Source organism: Pseudonaja textilis, chromosome 1 (assembly GCF_049901715.1).
Source record: "Pseudonaja textilis isolate UNSWEBS1 chromosome 1, rPseTex1.2, whole genome shotgun sequence".
NCBI classification, from domain to species: Eukaryota; Metazoa; Chordata; class Lepidosauria; order Squamata; family Elapidae; genus Pseudonaja; species Pseudonaja textilis.
Genome location: NC_141990.1, coordinates 272571276 through 272594470, shown reverse-complemented (window position 1 = coordinate 272594470; position 23195 = coordinate 272571276). Strand labels below are relative to the sequence as shown.

General features: G+C 42.6%; 1 protein-coding gene across 2 annotated transcripts in view; it reads right to left on the bottom strand.

Moving 5' to 3' along the window:
* The window catches only part of CCDC9B (coiled-coil domain containing 9B), a 60951-nt gene that overhangs the window by 9242 nt on the left and 28514 nt on the right, over nucleotides 1-23195 (bottom strand). For both annotated transcript variants that reach the window (XM_087921812.1, XM_026710255.2), the window contains exons 7-10: nucleotides 12280-12464; nucleotides 11704-11759; nucleotides 5754-5807; nucleotides 3597-3702 (exon numbers count right to left, since the gene is read on the bottom strand). In XM_087921812.1, the coding sequence (XP_087777938.1) occupies nucleotides 3597-3702; nucleotides 5754-5807; nucleotides 11704-11759; nucleotides 12280-12464 (401 nt within the window). The remainder of the gene's footprint in view (nucleotides 1-3596; nucleotides 3703-5753; nucleotides 5808-11703; nucleotides 11760-12279; nucleotides 12465-23195) is intronic.

Here is a 23195-nt window from a genome sequence, read left to right as displayed (position 1 = left end):
TATTTTTTGTTTACTCAGTTGATTAAAGCTCATCCTCCACATTAACTAGATTAAGCTGTTACAGAACAATTACATTCTAGCTATCTGAGTTTCCTATTTTCTTGTGTAACCAGAAGCTGACTTTTCTTCCAGTCCTTGGGGCACACATGAAGAGCTATTTTTATAATACTGTAATTTAAATACCAATGTTAGCTAGCTGCAGCTCAGGATTATTAGCATTTATATTCCCTTAATAAAAGCAGAAGCATTGTTAGGTGTAAGCCATATAACCTTTTTTCCCCCCAAATTCTTAAAGATAATTCAAAACTGTTCTTTTCCCCCCAATCTTATAAATTTGGGGTAATGGGGGAGAATTTTCAAACAGGATTCTAGCTGTACAACCCATTGAAAATGCCTCCTTTTTGGTGAAAGAGATTTTTAAAATATTTTGTTAATTCTTAAAATGTATTTAATGTAAAAAAAAAAAGCAATCTCTCACTTATTGGTGACCTCTGACAATATTATGATCATCTTAAGGTTGTAGTTGTTATTTGGAACTTGGAGCATTAACTCACATGGGAATAGCAGCAAACTCAGAAGAACTGGGATTTTTATTTCCGCAAACTAAGATGTCATGTGCTACTTTGGTCCAAATAAACAGCAATAGCACTGAATCTACTGTTGCTATCAAAATTTATAGGCTGGGTCCTTAACCTACATAGTAAATAAATTTAAGAGCTAGCTTCCCACCAGCAACAGCAATTATAAGGGGAAGTTTTTATAAGATGGGTCCTTATAGAATGGCCATTTATGTCAATAAAAAAGGCAGAGGTAAAGTCCACTACCACCCCTGCAGCTTGCTCTTCTAAAGAGAGATGCTATAATTTTGCAGGACTGCTATAATTCAGATCTAAGTTGATGTTCTATATGGGGCAGTCAATGGGATCTGTCCTGAAGAATTTACACGTTGGACAGGAACTGCCATTAACCATATAGCAGTCTCTCACAGCTTCTTCTTGGACAAATTCAAAATCGATTGCTGCCTAGATAGTAATCTCCTGCTAGCTTTAAATCTTCAGCCTTTGAGTCAAGAATTATTTCTATTTGTTGACAATCTGTTCCAGCCAAATATGGATATAAGAGATTAGATTTTTCCCTATACAGTAGAGTGGCTGAGAAAAAAATCTTTATTTATGGAGAGACTAAAGTCTTTCTGGAGATCAGAGCATCTGCAACTGCACACTAACCAGGCCAAGATATCTCTCAATAAATAGGCAGTAATCAAATGCCCCCTCCCCATTTCAATAATTGGTTTATGAGTTCAATTAAACAAAGAAAGATGTTGTTACTTTCTAACAGGCCTACTAGTTATATAAGGATTATATGCAGCTTAATCTAATTTTAGGCTCCAAGCACTAAAATAAAAACAAAGCAAATGAAGCAATATATGCCTTGAGAATGAATGCCATCTATATTCCCGTCAAATTTCATACAAATCAAAAAGTAATATTAATTATAGTTATTAACAACAAGAGTAGTGCATTAAAGGAAGAATGGATTTAAAAAAAATTAGAGCATTCAAGAATCTATTCATATACCCTATAAAGTAGCATTCCTGGAATCTATTTCTTAACTTGGGCTATCCCAAATGGTTGACTTCAGTGCTAGAAATCACTCCAAGCCTCTTTTTGTCCCATCTTATACTAAATAAAACCAAGGCTGAATTATGTTGAATTCTGTTCTCATGCTTCCTTCCATCTCTGAACTGTGTGATCTCTTCTTTATCCTTCTTTAACAGCTCTCTCCTTTCTTTCTCCATTAACACCTCTTTCATACTTTATCCAAAGTTATTGTAGCTCTAAAATATTTTACATCATGGCAGCAATAAATTTCAGGAGCCAAATTTAATTTGTTTTTTAAATTCTAGAGATAAGTTTCAGTTTATCTAAACATTCACAATATGCCATATCTATCCCAGCAATGATAGACAGACAGACAGATGATAGATAGACAAACATTAATAACATAAATTATGTCTTTTTTGAATCCTAGTGAATATATATGTATATGTTTATGTATGTGTATACTAGAGAGAGAGAGAGAGAGAGAGAGAGAGAGAGAGACAGACAGACAGACAGACAGACAGACAGACAGACAGACAGACAGATAGTTTTCTTGGGCTGTCCATCTTATTCTCAAGAGCCTTTTCCAATATTTTTTTTTTGCTTTGGGGACAGTTTAAGAATTAAAAACATTCCAACATCTAATCACTTAAATAGCTTAATCAATCCAACACTTAAAAACTGAAAAAGTGTCCAATTTGAGGGTTCAATATAGATTTGCAGCATTGTACTTTGATAGTAGTAGATATGATCAGATAGTTATCCATCTGGACTTTCAAATTATTTCAGAATTAAAATTTGTGTTTGGTATCATTAATCTAACTTATTTGTATTTATGAAATTTAATTTTATGCTAACTTTACTATGTTTAAATAACTAATCAGATTTGATACCAAATAGTGGACCCTGCACTTGTGGGAATACGCTAGGGAGAAGAAGATTTGATACCAAATATTTTTTCAAGAGTTCAAAGTAACTTACCTGGACATGTATTTAATCAATTTTTACTGTATAGACTTTTAGCATTTATAGGTCTTCCTATAGGGGCAATGTGAAAAACAATTAGAAATGCATTAAGTAACTGAAAACTTTATTTTTATGATGAAGTATTTGGTATCAAATATGCTTAGTGCTTGGATGGGAGATTACAGGCAATTCCAGGTCTGTAGACTAAACTGGGAAATCCACCCATCCATCCAGAAAGAAGACAATGGCTGTGCTGTCCAGCCAGTTAATAGAGAATTGGGATAGTTAGTTAGGAATTAAGAGCAGTCCCCTTAAAGGAATGCATCATGGTAAATGTAGTTAAGATATCCTGGGAAATGTAGTCCATCTCATGTGGCCACATCTGTAATCCTGATTGGTCACTGAATTGACCCTTGGTGGGTTGGGGGAGGTCCTTTCATTCTTGCCTGAACCCAGAATCATGCTGCTGCTTCACCCCCTTGCTCCACCATTATCGGAATGAAAGAGAATTATCCTTTTACACCAGAAAGTCAGCTATGCAAAGAGTTGGACATTGAGATGAATCTCGACGTAACCGTGAGTTATCTTGAGGATGCCTGATGAGCCAATAAAAAGACTTCGTGTGGATGCTTTGTGGAGTTAATCTATCTGCCTTTATACATTCCGTTAGTAATTATAGAGGACAGAATAATGGCAAACTGCTTCCATGGTGAAGAAAGTCACATGGATATGTTAGGAAAAAATTTATACCTCTCTAAGCAAGTAAGCTGTACTTTTACAAAGCTGAACATTTAAAATGCAAAATACATACATGAAAATGTTTGCAACTTAAACACATTCTGCAATGGATACTCAATTCCTTTAAAACACAGGCCTTCAAACTTGGAAACTTTAAGATTTGTGGACTTCAACTCCCAGAATTCTGAGAGTTGTAGCTCACAAGTCTTAAAGTTGCCAAGTTTGGGGACGCCTGCTTTAAAAGAGGACACATATTAACCATATGAAATCTTTTAAAATGTACTCTCTTACCTTCTGGCTCTGCCTGTCAACCTGTCTTTCCCTCTAGCTTTACTGCTCGCTACCAGCAGTGTTCTGGAAACTGACTCAGTGCCACTCTTCCTGCGTTGTCCTCCACCTGAAAAATATGCCACTTGGACAGATTAAGAACCAAAAAGTTCAGAAACAGACTAGGCATGCTTTATCCTATGATACCTGCCTACAAGGCATCAATAGACCATGCAGATGGCCGGTGATAGGAGAATCATGTTGAATAAAATGAAAAATGTCATGTTTTATTAGCTATCAGAGCTTTGATTGAAGACTTATGCTATAGAACTTCTCCCTCAATTAAGCAAATATAAATTTGGCCATTGTTTGGGTGGGAGATTTCCTGCACTTGTTCCCTGTGATTGTGTTCAGATGACACAGCAAACCTTCTCTGAGGGAAATGGATGGTTCAGAAATGTGTGGGGGTGGGATTCTAATTCAAAAAATAAACTATTGTGCCGATGCGCACTAGTCCAATCCTGCCCAAAGACTTTGTGTGAAAAGGTTTGGATTACAAGTCAGTCACAAGACATTCCTTCCATGGGTTGTACAAATCACCCCTTCCGTGATTTATTCAGTTGCTTTACAACAGGTTGGAGAAAGAAGTCAAGAACAAGCCAGGGAATCATTGGTTTTGACAACAGGTTAAATCAACCACAGCCAATTGCATTGTATTATCTGCATCTGCTCAAAGGACATAGCCCTTTGTAATGACAGAATAGAATAGAATAGGGTAGGATAGGATAGGATAGGATAGGATAGGATACGATAGGATAGGATAGGATTAGGATTAGGAATAGGAATAGGAATAGAATAGAATAGAATAGAATAGAATAGAATAGAATAGAATAGAATACTTTATTGGCCAAGTGTGATCGGATACACAACGAATTTGTCTTGGTGTAAATACTCTCAGTATACATAAAGAAAAGGTACATTCATTAAGAATCAAGAATCATAACGTACAACACTTAAAGATAGTCATAAGGTACAATCAACAATCAAATCATACTAGGAAACCATCAATATAAATCGTAAGGATAGAAGCAACAAAATTACAGTCACACAGTCACAAGTGGGAGGGGATGGGTGATAAGGAGTGATGAGAAGATTAACAGTAATAGTAGTGTACACTTTGTAAATAGTTGAACAGTGTTGAGGGAATTACTGGCATGTAATGATAGTTGGGAACTATTCTTTCTGGGACAAACTGCTGGCAATTGCCAATTTTCCAAATATTGGAGGTGTGGTGAAGCCAACAGGCATTTTTTTTACAGGTCTAGGAATGTGAACAAGTTCCCCTCTCCCCAAAATTAAGTTGGCCCTATTACTGGTTTTCTGGAAGCAAGCTAAGACAGGCCTGTTTCAGAGAGCTTTTGATCATAATGATGATGCTATCTAGTTCTTATGACAGTAATAGAAATGTAGTATGGTTTTAATTTTTATCGTTACAATAGACATTGTAATTTTATAAATTGGTTTTCTTTATCATGGACTTTTTTGTGTATTTGTGTTATATTTTGTAAATGATTTCAGTTTTGCAATGCAGTGGTATATAGGAGAGATGAGAAATAAGAGAGAGAGAGATAAACAAGAAAACTAATTAACTCTAATCCTTATCTACCTTTCTGATGGTAGCATCTGCTCTACCATTACAAATCTTACATTCCTTATCTGTTGTTTGTCAGCCTTTTCCCCAGCTTCCTATCCAGTTATGCCTTCACAGGAAGAAAAGAGAGTCTATATAGGAGTGATAAATCTTTCTGGGAAAGAAAAAAAAATCACTCTTTTTTTATAGCAGTTGCACAAATATCCTCCAATAATGATGAAGTCAAAGTGCCATAAACAAAGCCACAATGGCAGTTGCATTATAGCATCGGAAGAGAAAAGCAATCACAGATCTACTGACTTTTATACAAGTAGCAGTTGATGGTTTTTCCTGGAATCATCTGGGGATTGAATAATGGTCTTAGTATAAAGTGTCCTCTGTTATATAATTCTTTTATTTCTTTTTCAATTCTTTTTCAAGACACACCCCCCCCCTCTTTTTTTTTTTTCAAGATAAGTAGCCTGTGAAAAGATACTACCTTTGGTAGTATCTCTGAACAGGACTCTGGCTTGCTTCTTGGATCTACTCACCTTTCCCATCAGAAGGAAGACCTCGTGGCTGGGATTTCCTGACACCTTTTCCCCCTTGAAAGCACAAAAAACATGACAAATATAAAAATTTGTATACTTGCACAAGGTGAGAAAGAACAGCAATAATAGCGAATAAAAAAGGAAATATTTTTGCTTGACAGTACGATTTGCCTACGTACAGGGTAAAAACCTTCAATTTTTCTGAAGGAGTATCTTTTCTTTTATGAATTAGAATATGTACTTTAACTTTTAGATACCACATTTAGTATTCAGTATAAGCTCTATAAATTATGTCTTCAAATCTTCTCTGTCAAAGTAACCACTTTTAATAGCAGCTAAATTCTACACTGAAAACAGGCTGATTTATGCTAGCAACCAAGATACATAACTGAAGTATCTCTTTGGAAATCAGGGTTTTTGTATTCTAAGACAACATGCAAATGTAAGATTCCATCTGATGTTACTGTCTTTTCTAAAACACTGGATACATTACTAAATTCCACTGTTATGTCCTGAGGACTCAAGGAGTTCTCACTCAGGTCCACTTACTTTACGTGGGCGTTATTCCCCCATTCCCATTGGTTGGCTCTCCCCAGCAGCCAGCTATAAAAGCAGGCTGCGGGGTCCAACCGGTAGCTGATTGCTGCGAGCCAGTTCCAGGCTTGGCAAGCACGGTCAGCCCTTTATTGTAAAATAAAGTATTGTTGCACTCATGCTCTGGTTCAGCCTCTCATTGCTCAAACTTAACACTGGCGACGAGGATGGGATGGCTACCAGAAGCACCTTGCAACCGCTGAGTCACTAGCCACCGATCCGCAGCCCAGAGAGAGCGATCGGCTGGCGACAAGGGAAACGCTGATCCGCAGCCAGAGAGAGCGGTCAGCCAACAATACGAGCGATCAAAAAGAGCAAACGCTGATCTGCAGCCAGAGAAAGCGGTCTGATTCAAAGTTAGAAGCGTCTGTAGCCGCTTGTTAGCCCCGCTGCAGGGAAAGTGAAGCGCTGCGAGCCGCAGCCGCTCTGTATTTGGCGCGAAATTCAAACGGGTGTCATTTGAATTTCGAGCCAGTAGGAGACACAGCACAGCGCTGTAGGAAGTCACTAACGCCCACTTTTTGGCGCGAATCAAGACACCTCCAACGGCTAGCAGCCAACGTGGTAACCCAGAGAGAGAAAGAGAGGTAGCAAAAACCTCTCCAGAGCTGATATCACTAGTAACTCACGAGCGCCCGTAGTCCCAGAGAGATTTTTTCCGCAGGTAGCCCAGCCGTTCCAGCACCATGAGTTCCAACCCAGTATTCCCGGCGTTTAAACCAGACGAAGAGAAGTGGGAGTCATATAAGAACCGTTTCAATCATTACATCGATGCGGTCGGCTTGGCGGATGCGGGAGAGCATCGGAAAAATCCTATTTCTAATCTACTGCGGAGCCACCGTTTACGATACCGCCGCAGCACTCGTAGCGCCGAGAGAATTGAAAACGCCCGTGGTCCGAGTTGCTTGAGATCCTCACTAACCACTACGCTCCCAGGCCTTCACAAATCACCAGGAGATTCACGTTCCGTATGAGGAAGCAATCAAGTAAGGAGACCATCAATCAATATATGGCCGCCCTCAGAACAGCAGCCCTGCACTGCGGGTTTGGAACATACTTGGAGGACATGCTCCTCGATCAATTAGTTTGTGGGGTCAAGGATCTCAACCTACAGAGGCGCCTGCTAGCAAAAAAACCTCAACCTCGCGCAAGCGGTCGAGGAGGCCCTAGCAGCCGAGCTAGCAACGAACTCAGCCACCGAAATTCAGGGCCCAAGTGCCAAGCTAGCATCGCTCCCAGTCCATTCCGAAGAGGTGGAAGCGGAGGAAACCCACAACGATGAAAACGACGTCCACCGCCCGCCAACGACAGACGGTCGAGGTAGGGGCCAAACAAGAATACACCGGTCCACCCAAGCACATCACATTGTGCCTAGCCTGTGGGGGATCGCATCAAAGGGCCACCTGCAAGTTTAAAGGAGCCACTTGCAACAACTGCCATAAGAGGGGGCACATCGCGAGAGTCTGCAAGCCCCCAAAGCGCTGCACACAGACCCCCGTCCTCGCACGCGGGACCACAGAGGCAAGTATTAAACTGTCGCACGCACCGCCTTGCCAGGCGTACTTGCCACGCTGTTAGTAAAATTTTCTCTCCGTTTCCCTAGAAGGTAAACCGTGCCACATGGAGGTTGACACAGGGTCAGCGCTCTCAATAATCTCGTGAACACCCTCAAGAGACTCCACCCCAGCCTATCTACTACCCGGCTTCAGAGATGCCAGTTCGGTCTGAAGGACTACCAGGGAAGGCCATTCCCGTGATCGGCAGAGGCAAGTTCTTTGTCAGTTTTAGAGCTTTTAAAGGCCACCTACCTCTAGTGGTAGTTAACGGCAATCTACCCACCTTATTGGGGCTCGATTGGTTTCCCCATCTCGGCCTAGGGTTAACAGGAGTCCATGCTGTCTCAACCTCAGACACTGACTCCTTATTCGCTGACTACGCAGATGTGTTCAGCGAGGAGCTGGGGTGTTATAATGGAACCCCATCTCGTTCACCGTTGACCCCCAGGCAGTCCCAATCAGATTAAAACCACGTAGAGTTCCATTTGCTATTCGACCAAAACTAGACGCTGAATTGGATAAACTACTAAAACAAGGGGTCATTGAGCCAACAGATTTCGCCAAGTGGGAGACGCCCATCGTCACACCCTTAAAAAGATGGTAGCCTGAGAATTTGCTCAGACTACAAGACAACAATCAATAAATATTTACAAGTTAGCGCCTACCCTGTGCCCGCATTCAGCACTTATTGCACACATTCGAGCCGGGCAGTATTTTTGCTAAATTGGACATGTCTCAAGCATATCAGCAGTTCCTGTTGATAACCAAACAGCGAACTTCAGACCATCGTCACTCACAGGGGTGCCTTCCGATGCAAGCGTCTCCAATTTGGCGTAAGTGTTGCTCCGGTATTTTTCAATCCCTCATGGAGCGGATTTTACAGGGCCTCCCTGGTGTAGTACCCTACTTGGACGACATCTTGGTCTCGGCCAGGGACAGACCCCAACTCTTCCAGAGAGTGCGAGCAGTGTTAGAGAGGTTCAGACAGCATGGCCTCAAGTTAAAAAAAGAAAAATGCGCCATTGCCACTAGACAGGTGGACTTTCTGGGTTATAAAATTGACGCCTCTGGCATTCACCCCTGGAGTCCAAGGTTAGAGCAATCCACGAAGCTCCCACACCAACCTCCAAACGGAGCTACAAGCTTTCTTAGGCTGCTGAACTTTTATGCATCCTTCTTGCCCCATAAAGCCTCAGTAGCCGAACCCCTACACAGATTACTAGACAAAAGTCACCGTGGCACTGGGGGCACAAAGAAGACCAGGCGTTTAACGCCGTCAAATCACTACTTACGCCAGAGGCAGTGCTCATCCAATTCGACCCCAACCTTCCTTTAGTACTGGCAGCAGACGCATCCCCTTTGGAATTGGGGCGGTCCTTAGTCACAGACTCCCCAATGGCGCCGAGGCCCCCATCGCCTTTTTCTCCAGGACGCCTCGGCCACGGAGCGAAATTACAGCCAAATAGACAAGGAAGCCCTAGCAGCTGTTGCAGCCGTGAAAAAGTTTCACGAATTCCTTTTGGCCACTTCTTGAACTGGTCACCGACCATAAGCCCCTCCTGGGCCTACTGGCCGCGACAAACAGACACCTCAAGTCCTTTCCCCTAGAATGACAAGGTGGACACTTTTCCTAGCGGCCTACTCATACAAACTTATTCACCGCCCGGCAAAACTCTATCCCACGCCGACACTCTCAGTCGCTGCCCTCACCCTCCGGCTGAAGACCCAGCTCCTGTCAACGCCATTTTCGAAATCACCCAGTTGGACCTGCCCATCACTGCCCTTGACATCGCCGCTAAAACCAAGGCAGACCAAAGCGCCGCCCAGGTGCTCGACTGGGTGAGGAGGGGGTGGCCGGGAGGCAACGTTGATAACAAATTCGCACCCTTTAAGACTCGCATGCAGGAGCTGTCCAGTTTGCAGGGTTGTCTACTGTGGGGCACTCGAGTGGTCATTCGACCTCGCTGCGTACCCGAGTCCTGGAGGCGTGCACGCAGGGACACCCGGCATTGTGAGAATGAAGGCATTAGCACGCAGCTACGTGTGGTGGCCGGGTCTAGACGAGGACATTGTCAATTGGGTAAGTTCCTGCAGCATTTGCCAGGAATCTCGTCCTGCTCCCCCATCGCCACCCCTACCAGATGGGAGAGCGCCAACGCCCTTGGTCTAGAATCCATATCGATCTGGCAGGCCCGTGCATGGAAAGATATTCCTAGTGGTCGTGGACGCTTATTCCAAATGGATAGACATGGCACAGCTATCCACGACCACCACACTAGCAATCACCAACGTGTTAACGTGCCTGTTAGTTACACATGGACTACCCGACTCCATTGTCTCCGATAATGGCCCACAGTTCGCATCAGTAGAATTCAGCCGTTTTGCTGCCAACCTGGGCATTCGCCACATTTTCACAGCCCCATTTCACCCTGCCAGTAATGGGTTGGCTGAAAGGGCCGCCAGGACCACCAAAGAGGCCCTCGCTAGGTTTGGCAGGGATGACTGGCACCACAAACTCGCACGGTTCCTGATGAGCCAGCACTCAACCCCTGTGCAGTCACCAATAAGTCCCCAGCGGAACTTCTGATGGGCCGGGCGCCTGAGGACTGTATTGGACAGATTGCACCCACAATACTGCTCCTGACTCTCCCCTCGCTTCTACTCGGGGTTAGACATTTTTGTTACAGGAGCCGATATTCGCAAGGAATTTCGCTGGGGACCCACTTTGGATTCCAGGCGAGGTCATCGCCATCACCGGGCCGAGATCGTATAGAGTCAGGCTGGAGGATGGTCGCGCCTGGAGGAGACATATAGACCAGCTTAGAAGGCGCCTCAGCACCCTTGCCAACAAGAATCCAGAGTCTCCAGTCGAAGGGGAACCGCCTCATCCGCCGCCCAGCCACATCGTACTCCAGCGACCAGTCTGCACCAGCGGTCGCTCCGGTCAGCCCAAACTCGGACAACAGCGCCCAGAGGGTTGACCAGCCTGATCCAACCCACGAGAGCTCGACCCCAGTAACCAACCCGGTGGTTCCCGAGGATGCCCAGTCCAGAGAGAGTGTTGGCGACACTATGCCGGCTCGACCATCACAGACTGGTACCGAACAGACAGACAATGTTCCCGAGTTGCGCCTGCCCGGCGCCAACACAAACCCCGTCTACCTCAAGGACTATGCATGTTCGCATCTGGGGGAAGGGGTGTTATGTCCTGAGGACTCAAGGAGTTCTCACTCAGGTCCACTTACTTTACGTGGGCGTTATTCCCCCATTCCCATTGGTTGGCTCTCCCCAGCAGCCAGCTATAAAAGCAGGCTGCGGGGTCCAACCGGTAGCTGATTGCTGCGAGCCAGTTCCAGGCTTGGCAAGCACGGTCAGCCCTTTATTGTAAAATAAAGTATTGTTGCACTCATGCTCTGGTTCAGCCTCTCATTGCTCAAACTTAACATCCACAATTAAGGTTACTTGGGTCTTTCAGCTGTAATAAACTCTAATTTAAAATTAAATTTTCTCTTATATTTATTTTCTGCAGAACCACGTAAGACTGCATTAGAAATTGAGGCAAGGAACTACACATCCCTTCATTGCCTTCTACCTTTTATTTTGGACATTTTTGTGAGTTGTAACAAAAATGTTAAACATATGACTCATCACATAAAATGGGACTTTAAAAAAAAAGTAGAATCAGAACACATAAGCGGTAGCCAAAGATTAGAGAGCAAACAAAGAAGATATTCAAGGAGTGAAATGTTCATGATTTCAATATACTTAAATCAGTACTCAACTCAAGTTGTTTTGCTAACCTTTTTTATTCTGGGGGCAGTCCAAAATTGGTTTCCCATCCCTTATATCCTCAAACCTGCAAATTAAAAATATAATTCATGAACTTTGACAGATTGATCTTTTCTAAGTATTTCAAAGCCATCTATGGCAACGACATTATAAGACTGTGATGATCTGAATTATAACAGATTTCATAATACAGTGTTCTGTTCAGACTGTTCTGAACTATTCCAATGAATTTTATTTAGTCTCCACAAGTAATAATTGGTTAGGAAACACCCTTACTGTTATGATTTGTATTGCCATCTAATCTATATACCAGCTTGTACTAAAACAATTAATAAATCCAACCAAACAGAACTTTTTGGAACCCAAGAAAGTGGGCCCAGCCCCTCTCTCTGGGTATAAAGTTCCAGGCAATGGGTGCCATGACAGAGAAGGCATGGTCCTATAAAATGACAACACTTAATAGGGGAGATCTGGAGCACACTCACTTTGCCAGAATATTCTAGACGGGCAGAAACAATTGGAGATAGGTGGCCCCTCAGATCTCCAGGATCTATATCAGGAAGGGAGATAACATGAAGATAACTTACATGCCCTTGGTTTTCTCTACATCCCAAGCCCGTCGCCATTCACCCCTTGCATTCTTGTGGCGGGTGAGCCTCTCAAAATCTATCTGATCCCGTTCTTTCTTCCATTGCATGTACTCTGACCGTTCTCTCCCAGTCAGGGTGCAGTTTTTCTCTCCTGGGCTCTCCTGAGGAGAATTCTCTCTTTCCTAATAGAAAAAAAAAAGAATGAGTAATTAATATGAAAGTATTCCCTGGTAGGCCAAATACAGTGTGAAGCGTGGATTATTGGAATAATTTTTAGTACCGGTACCGTGTTTCTCCAACAATACGGCCTCCCCCAATAGGAAGTCCCAGCATGTTTTTTACACATAAAATCAAATTAAGCCCCTCCCCCCAAATTAAGGCCTATATTAAACATGTGAAATGGGGGGAATGGCAGGGGGGGCTTGCCGTTAGGAAGTACTTTTGTTGCATACCCGGATATGGTGCTGCCTGTGTTAACTTCGGCATTGGTGGGGTACTTTGTATCGGGAGACCTTCTGCCACTGTTGCCTTCCCTTCTCCCCATGCTGCCATGGCATTTAGAGCAACACCATGGCATTTGGTGCAGCCACGTGCAGCCAGCCAGGGCTCCTCCCTGCAACCGGAGCCCGGCGGAGACACTCGGCCTCAGGTGCTCCTGTCACCGCCTTCCCTTCGCCTTCGAAGGCAAAACCAATTCTTTTAAAAATGATGCCCTACTACCGGTATGACAAAGCCTCCCCTGCCCGAGAGGGCAGCCCAACCCCACGGCGAATCTCCTGGGGCCACAGCGCAGGATCGTCCCACTCCGGGAGAAACGCCCAACTGCTATCCCTGCCAGGTGCCGTGCAGAGCATGAAGAGCTTCACCTGGGGCACCCAGTGCAACTGACAGGCGGGCCCTCCTGCCCGGCAGTGTAGCTCTCACCAAGGCAGCGAGTGCCTCCCCGCTGGGCCCTCCGCTCATCCCGCCAGGGCCGCGCCAGAGCCATGCGAGCTGGGCAGAGCCGGGAAAGCAAGCCGCAGTGCGTGTCTGCCTGCCAAGCGAAAGAGCTGGACCGACCCGAGCTTGGCTTCCTTCCCAAGTCCCTCCAGCCCAAACCCGAAGGGGCCACTGGGAGAGGCCGCCTGAGGCAGTGATAGCGCCTACCCATCCGTGGACCGGGAGGCAAGGCGATGGCCTGCGCCACGTCCTCTGAGCTGAGCCCCACTGAGTGATCGCCTCTACCTGATGCCCATCCTACTGCAGCGTTTGTAGCTGCCAGCGCATTTGGAGATGCATGGGGATGGGGATGGGCTGGGTGAGGGGTGGAAAGGATGGGTGGTTTCGGGCTCTCTCTGCCGGACCCGCCGGCCAGGGAAGCAGCTCTGCCGTCGCCTCGCCTCCCTGTCCGCGGACGGCTGGGTGCTATCACTGCCTCAGGCAGCCTCTCCCGGTGGCCCCTTTGGGTTTGGGCTGGAGGGACTTGGGAAGGAAGCCAAGCTCGGGTCGGCCTGACTCTTTTGCTTGGCAGGCGGACACGTACCCGCTGCTCACTTTCCCGGCTCTGCCCTGCCCACACAGCTCTGGTGAGGCCCTGGCGGGATGAGCGGAGGGCCCGGTGGGGAGGCACTTGCTGCCTTGGCAAGAGCTCCACTGCCAGTCAGGAGGGCCCACCTGTCAGCTGTGCTGGGTGGCCCAGGCGAAGCTCTTCACGCTCTGCCCAGCACCAGGCAGGGATGGCGGCTGGGCACTTCTTCTGGGGTGGGACGATCCTGCGCTGCGGCCCCAGGAGATTCGCCTCCACATGTGGGGTTGGGCTGCCCTCTCGGGCAGGGGAGGCTTTGTCGTACTGGTAGTAGGGCATCGTTTTTAAAAGAATTGGCTTTGCCTTCGAAGGCGAAGGGAAGGCGGCAACAGGAGTGCCAGAAGCCGAGTGTCTCCACCGGGCTCCGGTTGCAGGGAGGAGCCCTGGCTGGCCATGCGTGGCTGCGCCAAACACCACGGCATTGTTCTAAATGCCACGGCAGCATGGGGAGAAGGGAAAGCAATCGTGGCAGAAGGTCTCCTGATACGAAGTGCCCCACCAACGCGTGGTCAACATCCAAGCCATCGCTGCCCGCCCGCCCAAGGATGCATGGGGGGGAATTAAGTCACCCCCGAAAAGACGGCTTAGCCATTTTTTCGGGGGTCAAAAAAAAATAAGGCCCACCCTTATTTTGTGAGAAACACGGTAGTACTGGGAGCTTTTACTTGGTTTTATTACTGCATTTATACACCTTTCTATTGAAACATCCAGGTAACATGTGGAGATTTTTCCTAGTTTTATCAGCACAGAAGCCCTGCGGTAAGGCTGAGGTAAAAGAAAACAACAATTGTTACACAATGAATTCCATAGTTGAATAAGGACTTGAACCTGCGCTTCCTCACTGTAACTCCAACCCTGTAACCACCATGATACACAGTGGTGGGATTCAATTTTTTTTAAACTACCGGTTCTGTGGGCATGGCTTGGTGGGCATGGTAGGGGAAAGATACTGTAAAATCTCCAGTCAGAGGTGGTATTTGCCGGTTCTCTGAATTACTCAAAATTTCCGCTACCAGAACTGGTCAGAACCTGCTGAATACCATCTCTGATGATACATAGACTAAGGTTCCCTGACTGAAATATAATTCCTTCCTTCCTTCCCTCCCTCCCTCCATTATTTATATAGCTATACAAAGTGAAAGGAAAAGAAAGGGAATGCTTGCCAACAAATAGGCAATGCTAGATTTGGATCCATTTCATATAAGTTTTGAATGGTCTTCACAAGTCAGGCATTCTCTAGTCCAGTGTTTCTCAGCCTTGACAACACTGTGTTGACTTAAATGCATTACAATATATATTAAAAGTTTTTACAGCAATAATAAGTACTAATAAAAAACTAAAGCTGAAGAGAAAAAATGAAAGGAAGAATAAAAGAAATAAAAGAAAAATCTAAAAGTGCAATAAGAAAAAAAGTAGTAGACAAAAAGAGAAAGATACAAAAAAGCAGATTTTTATAGTCTTCACAGCAGTTATAATTTCAATTATATTTTAACCTCTCACTCTAAAGTTACATCATGACTCTCTTCTTTCTAAAATTTATCCTGTTTAATCATCAAATCCATAACTCAAAGTTCATTTTGTTCATTTTTATGCAAAAAGTCTGTCAGGTTTTGCCAGCAACCGATAAAAGTAAACCTTCTCCTTTCTCTAATCAAAGAAGTCAGTTTGTCCATCTGAACAGCACTTAATTTGCCTTCTGTTGATCTTTTCCCCTTTTATCTTCAATTTTATAGGAGATGGACATTTCAAAATGTGATGCAGTTCTTAAAATGTGGAACGCTGACTGCTCAGCAAATAAATAGTAATAGTTTTATAAAAGATCACTGCTATATGAAAAAATACTTCAAAGACATGCCAAGGTAATATAATTCAGGAACTCTGGTGTTGTAAAATACACAAGCAGGTAGAAAATTCTAAAATAATGCAATTTTATCCTTCTACTTATCTATTTATCTGTCTATCCACAGATCTACAGACCAAGATCTACAGACTCTGAGTATCAAAACACAAGGTTTAAAATATCTAATGCATGGTAACTTCCTAATATGTTATAATGTGTCACCCAAAGGTTATTGGGTTTCTGGTCATCACAGTTCAAAATTCAAGATCTCGACAATTCAGAAGAGGACTTCCAAGATAGTATGTCGAAATGATGCTCTATCAAGAATTGTTAAAGAATCCAGGTATGTTTAGGCTATAGAAAGGACAACTAAATAACTATAATAATTCCCTTCCTATGACTCTCTAATCCCTTAACTTGGAATAGAAGAGCAGTCTTCAAATAGTTGAAAGGTTTTCACTAGAATAGAGAGTGAATGTATTCTCTACTACCTCTGAGAATCCATATTAGAGCCAATGAGTTAAAATTTCAAGGAAATCAGGGGAAACTTCCGACTACATAAGCTCTCAGCCAATGAAACAGACTGCCACATAATTTGTTGAGTTGTCCTTCACAACCCGAGGCTAGTAGATGCAGCACTTACTTATTTTTATCTCACCTTTATTATGTTTACAAATGATTCAAGGCGGTGAGCATATCTAATATGCCTTCTTCCTTGTTCCCTGTGAGGAAAGTTGGACTGAAAGAGAGTGCCCAGTGGCCCAAAGTCTCCAGCCAGCTTTAATGCCAAAGAGAGGGCTAGAGTCACAGTCTCCTGGTTTCTAACTACTGAATTAAAAAGAGTTTTAAAAGAGATGTCCTTTTAAACATACAAAATGGTAGTGCTAAAATATATAGCATGATCATTTCAGATTGACATATACTGTAATATTCAGGCATTAGTTGGGTTTTGTTAGGTACGTAGTCAGCTTATTAACAAACTTAGCAGAAGGTTGACCTCTGCAGTACATTGAAAATCTATGATTCTATATCCCAAATAATTGTGAGAGGATCGTTAAAAAAACAAAAACAGCCATAAATATAGATGGTTTATAGAAGCCTCTTTCTGTACAATTCTCTACTTTTTCTTCAAGAACAGGGTAGTTAAAAAGCAAGCATTTTAAAAATTAATTTTAAGACACACACAGAGAGTGTTTCCCTTTTATAGTTTCTAACCCCAATTAAATTCACTGTTTGGATGAATTAAATAAATTCTTTTTAATCCCCAAATTGGATCACTGAGTAGTAAGTCATCTAACTCACTGAGAATTCAGCATAGGGAGACTCTGAGGTAGAGAAATATGGGTCATGATTTTTCAAAATTAGGAACCTATCATACTTTTCCTATCCTGGTGACATGAAATTATATTGCAACCCAATCCCCATCTCTTATAAGAGTTGGGTAAAGATGGGGATTGTAATCCACTGTATCTGAAAATTTTCACATTGGGAAATTCTATCCTAAAGTAATGAGAAAGTTTTTATTACCTGAGTTATCTAATTATTCAAACCATTTATACTTATATAAATGGGACTTAATTTGCACTTCCAAAATGCACATGTACAAAACGAGGGACACTTCTTATGATATCAAAATGGTAAATTTAAAGTCTAAATGGCTGGACCGACTTTAGAAATGTTTCAGATCTTGCACACGACACACCCAAGGACAGGTGTAATTAAACTGGATTTTCCAAACTTTTCAGAAAAATATTTTCAGCCAGATAGCTTCAGTGATTCTCGTTGCAAGTGGGATTTGAACCAGGAACTTCACACACATTTAACTATTCTATTGTACTTAAATATACACAGCCAACTTCTTCCACTATAGGGAGCTCAGATGGCCCTGTGTACTAAACACCATCGAGTATACAAATACACAAGCCAGGGCAATGTTCCTTGAGGAGATAATTATTTGCCAGCCTCCAGTAGCCTTGTGATTTTTTGTTGTAGCAGCTGAATGCTAGTCTTGCTGAAATGTTTAAAGACTTTAACAACAACCAAGGGTGAAAAAGGCAACTTATATATTCCTTTAGAATATATCTGAAGGAAAAACCATCAACACAGCTAGAGTTTGCTGTAATCCATTTGAGGTTGGGCCTAACTAGCAATTTTCTGCTCTAACAAGTCAAGAATATCCAGTAGAGAGCCAAATATACAGCTTGTCCTACAACATTATTTTCCCATGGGTAATTCAATATCCCATCTCTTTCCCCTTTGAAGGTTTCCACCTCCACTTTTCCTCCAAACAAGAATTAATCTCCTTCTATTTCATTGCAAATCAAAATAGATGGGAGGAAAATTAAAGACCAGGAAACCTGTTTCCAAGGAGACTCACCTGTGTGGGTGGGCCAAGGGGAAAAAGAACAAGAAGGCTTCACTTCACTGCCAAAAGACAGAGCAGTGCCTGACAAACTGATCCAGGTGTAGGTGGGGAAGGAAGAAGTTTACGTCCTCCTTTTGAACTATTGGAAGAACCCTGCTGGCTTTATAAGCCCCAAGATAAATTTGTAATAAGACTCCCTCTGGCATCTTGATTTCTGTCTGCTTCCTAATTTTTTTTTTCATAATCTACAATACCTTACCTACCAGACTTGAGAGTTTAGGGAGTAAGCAAGCAGCATGAGAAATAAGAGGTGTATTTATAGCATAAGATGAAACTTTCGTTGCAAAGGAATACTTTGTGTATAAAGACCCACCTGGGAAGAGTCTGTTCAGACATTCCAAGTCTGAAAATAAACCATAAAGCAGCCCAAGGGCCATCTCTGTCTTAATGATTACAAACTCAGACAGTAACATGATCAAGCTAGTTTATTTTGTAGGTGCTCATGGCCATTCTTCAAGAAAAAACTGGTTGCTAGCCATCACCATGGTATATTTATGGGAAATCCATAGTTGAACTATACTTATACTTTGGTAATATTTCTTGGCACAGGTTATTCCCTTTTGGATTCCCCCCAAAAAAAGGACAAAATAGGAGTGTCTGGAGATTCTCAGTCAGCCAGGTCATGGTTATATCAAATGTACTTTTTCAAAAGGCAACTGGACTTTTTGTTTTGTTTTGTTTTGGTTTTTTTCCATGAGGAAGACTCAAGAAGTTCTTCAGTTCTGACTGAATGTTTAGCTCTGAATGTTCAGAACTGAAGAAGCGTCTTGGATGAGAAACGAAACATCTTCCTCAAGGAAAAAGCAAATCCAGTGGCCTTTTGAAAAAGGACCTTTGAGAGCAGGCAGGAGTATTAGATATGTTTGTCACCTTGAGTTATATATTTAAAAAGGCAAGATAAAAATATCTAATAACATAATAAAAAAGACACTCAGTTCCACTTCACTCTAAGTCAGGGCTGTCAAACTCATGTCAAGCACTGGCCACGCCCAGGCCCGGTTTAGAGAAGGGGGGGAAAGTCCCGATACATCATGTGATGCTGATGTGATGACATGAGTTTCACACCCCTGCTCTAAGTGCTAGGGATGATAGAATAAAGTGCTCCCTTCCCACAATAAGCCAAGGATAGGAAGCTTCAATCCAAAAAGAGATCACTTTGGCAGAAAAACAAATCTGGTCAGGTTGCCAACTTCAAAAGCCAATACAAAAATTTATGCCACCAGATAAAGACTGAATGCACCAATTATCACATTAAACAAGAGGAAAACCTTCTACGCACCAATTCCACCTGCGCGTTCTACAATTTTGTAAACAACAAACTAAAAGACTCAAGGTCATCCCACCCCTTAAAGGACCTAATGGTAAAGACTGCAACAATGACACTATTAAAGCCAATCTCTTTAACACATTCTTTGGCTCAGTATTTGTAAACAGCAATGGATCATTCCCAGTATTTCCTAGTCGAACCACAGACAACTACAATGATCTAATACATATCAATTTTACAGAAGACAATGTTGAAAAACCACTACACAATCTAAAACCATCTCTATCTATTGGACCGGACAGAATATGTGCCTACTTCTTAAAAAAGCTACCCACTGCCATAGCCGAACCTCTAAGCATAATCTTTGAAAAATCTTTCAGGACCAGCTCTTGCCAAAATTATGGTCACAAGCCAGTCATCCCCATCTTCAAAAAGAAAGACCCCATCCTTGTTGAAAATTACAGACCAATCTCTTTATGCTGCGTCACCTGTAAAGTCATGGAATAAATTATTAACCAATCCATCATCCTCCCCTTAGAAACAAACAACCTACTCTCTAATAAACAATTTGGTTCTGGGAAAAAACTATCATATAATCTGCAGCTCTTACACTGCAAAAACATATGGACTACACAACTTGATCAGGGCAAAGCAATAGATGCAATCTACACACACTTCTGTAAAGCCTTAGATTCAGTGGTACACAACAAACTACTCCTAAAACTAAAATCTTATGGTATCTCTGGCCACCTGCATAACTAAATAGAAGCATTCCTGTCAAACAGACAACAAATGGTCAAAATTGGAAGTGTCCTATCAACTTCTGTACCTGTCAATAGTGGTGTCCCCCAAGGCAGTGTTCTAGGACCAACTCTCTTCATACTCTACATAAATGACCTCTGTGATCATATTAAGAGCAACGGTGTTCTCTTCGCTGACGATGTAAAGCTATTCAACACCACAGACAATATTGCTACCCTTCAAAAAGACCTCGACTATGTATCAGAATGGTCAAACAAATGGCAACTTCAAATCTCAACAAATAAATGCTCTGTCTTACATATTGGCAAAAAGAATCAGAAAATAAAATACAGGCTGAATAGTCAAGACCTTGTTGATGATCCAAACTCTGTCAAGGATCTTGGAGTACTCCTCTCTAATGATCTAAGTGCTAGAGCCCACTGTAACTACATAGCCAAAAAGCATTAAGAGTTGTTAACCTAATCTTAAGTAGCTTTTTCTCTGGTAATATTACACTATTAACTAGAGCATACAAAACATTTGCTTGACCAATACTTGAATACAGATCATCAGTCTGGAACCCACATTACGTATCTGATATTAATACAGTTGAGAAAGTCCAGAAATATTTCACAAGAAGAGTTCTTCACTCCTCTACTCATTGCAGAATACCTTATGCCACCAGACTTGAAATTCTAGACCTAGACAACCTAGAACTACGCCGCCTTTGGTCCAATCGAAGTATAGTATATAAAATCATACATTGCAATGTCCTACCTGTCAATGAATACTTCAGCTTCAACCATAACAATACAGGAGCAAACAACAGGTACAAACTCAAGGTTAATCGCACCAAACTTGATTGCAGGAAATACGACTTCAGCAACAGAGTGGTCAATGTCTGGAATACTCTACCTGACTCTGTGGTTTCTTCCCCAAACCCCAAAAACTTTAACCTTAGACTGTCTACTATTGACTTCACCCCTTTCCTAAGAGGTCTGTAGGGGGCGTGCATAAGTGTACCAACGTGCCTACCATCCCTGTCCTATTTTTCTTTCTTTTATTTTTCTTATATGCATCCATGTATTCATAACTATGTTTTTTACTTATACCTATTATCTTGTAAGCAATCGACAAACCAAATAAATAATAATAAAAAATGTTTCCTTTAAATTGTGACAATTGCAACCATTTCTGATGGCTTTCACCTTCTTTGCATTTGTATCTGAACTGCATTGCTGTAACCTTCTCTTGCAATAGTATTTTTTTCCCCTTATAGAAAAATGAAGAGCTGTGCCCCAGGGACTGGAGTGGAGGCATCTCTGCATGCAAGCATATTCACCAATGCCCAGTATGAAAGGGATAGGAAAAATAAGTTGTTATTGGGTGAGACAATATTTGTTTATAGAACCTACCATTAACTTTCAAGGAGTTTAAAATAGGAGACAAATATTTTTGAATACACATTTTCAACTGGCTGAACATACGTATCTGGCTGGATGAGAGAGAAGGAGCACCCCAACTTTACTGGAAGGTGGTTTCTGACAATGATGGGAACAGGAGATTATAACTGTCAGGAAAGGGGTTGTTTACCTCTCAAGCTCAGCTTGGCCACAGCTGTGCCTGCTAGGTCATAAGGGAGTGAAATTATCCGGCTTCATTGTGCTCCTTTGTCTTCTGCTGGGACAGGCAAGCTCATCTGTGCTGGCTTAATGAGTCACCATCTCTACGAAAGGGAGGCTGATTCAATTTCTGCTCAGTTAATTAAGAGCATTGCTTGGTTCACAGGAGCCAGGCTCTCCCTCTGGGTGCATGCTGAATCCAGCTTGGTTTTCGTTTAATTTAAACTTGAGTCGACCCCAGCATGCCAGATCCAGGAAAGCAACTTATCGTAGCTGTGAGAAGGAATGGTTTGCGTGGTTTGAGGGCACAGGAAAGCTGTTCTGCTAATTGTCTCAGCCAAAGAGTCTCAGCCTGCACGAAATCTCATTGATGAGCCTTTTATCGTCCTTCAATTACTAAGGTGAATCAAAGCATTTCAAATCTCAAGTAAATGGATTAAATGACGTGGATCATTCCCTTCCTGGCACATCTTGGCTGCAGCGTGGTTAAGTTAAAGAGCTGATTTGACAAGCATAAGTGTGGAACTGTGACACTCACTAAATACCGTGCATTTGCACCCTCTGGTGGACTTATACTGAATGGCATTGTGACAGCCTGAGTTAATAGCTGAGGACTGATTTGGTGAAAGAGACCATGAGCAGATCTATAATATGCTTAGAAGTCATCTCAGTCTAGGCTGAATCACTTACAGTTTTTTCTTCTCATCCTTTTCTCACTAGCATAATTATTATAGGTAACTACTAGCGATAACAGCTTCATTTGTGCCCTTTTTGTAGAAAATAGAACACACAGAGGTAGTTCAGGTCAGCATTTTTAGCTAGAATTTTGTTAATCCAAGCTTGTATATATATGACTCAAATGATTGCATCATTTGTTGGGGTGATTTCATTTGTTGGATATGTATGTGTGCATATGTACAGTATATAAATGCTTTTTTCCCCTCCCATTCACTTGTTCGAATTCTTGGAGACTGCTTGATTAAGCCTGGGGGTTTTTTGGCAAGATTTTTCAGAAGTAATTTGCCATTGCCTCCTTCTTAGGGCTGAGAGAAAGTGACTGGTCCAAGATCACCCAGCTGGTTTGTGACTATGACAGGGCTAGTATTCATACTCTCCCAGTTTCAACGCCTTAACCACTAGACCGAACTGAGCTTTAAAAGAGGTGTTTTTTAAGCATATAAAATGGTAATGCTAAAATCCATAACATGATCACTTTAGATTAACAAATGTCATCAATCTAATTATTGACATCTTAACTGACATCAATTAATTTTGACTAGCGGTGTAGTACTCTCTGGCTCATTAATTGATATCCGTGTTCCCATGGTAAAGAAAACTAATGGAATAGGACAGGGGAGATTCAGATTCAAGTCTACCTTCAGTTATAAAAGTTCATAACATAACTTTGGGACAGTCATTCTCAGCCCAATCTGCCTCACAGTGTAATTTTGTGG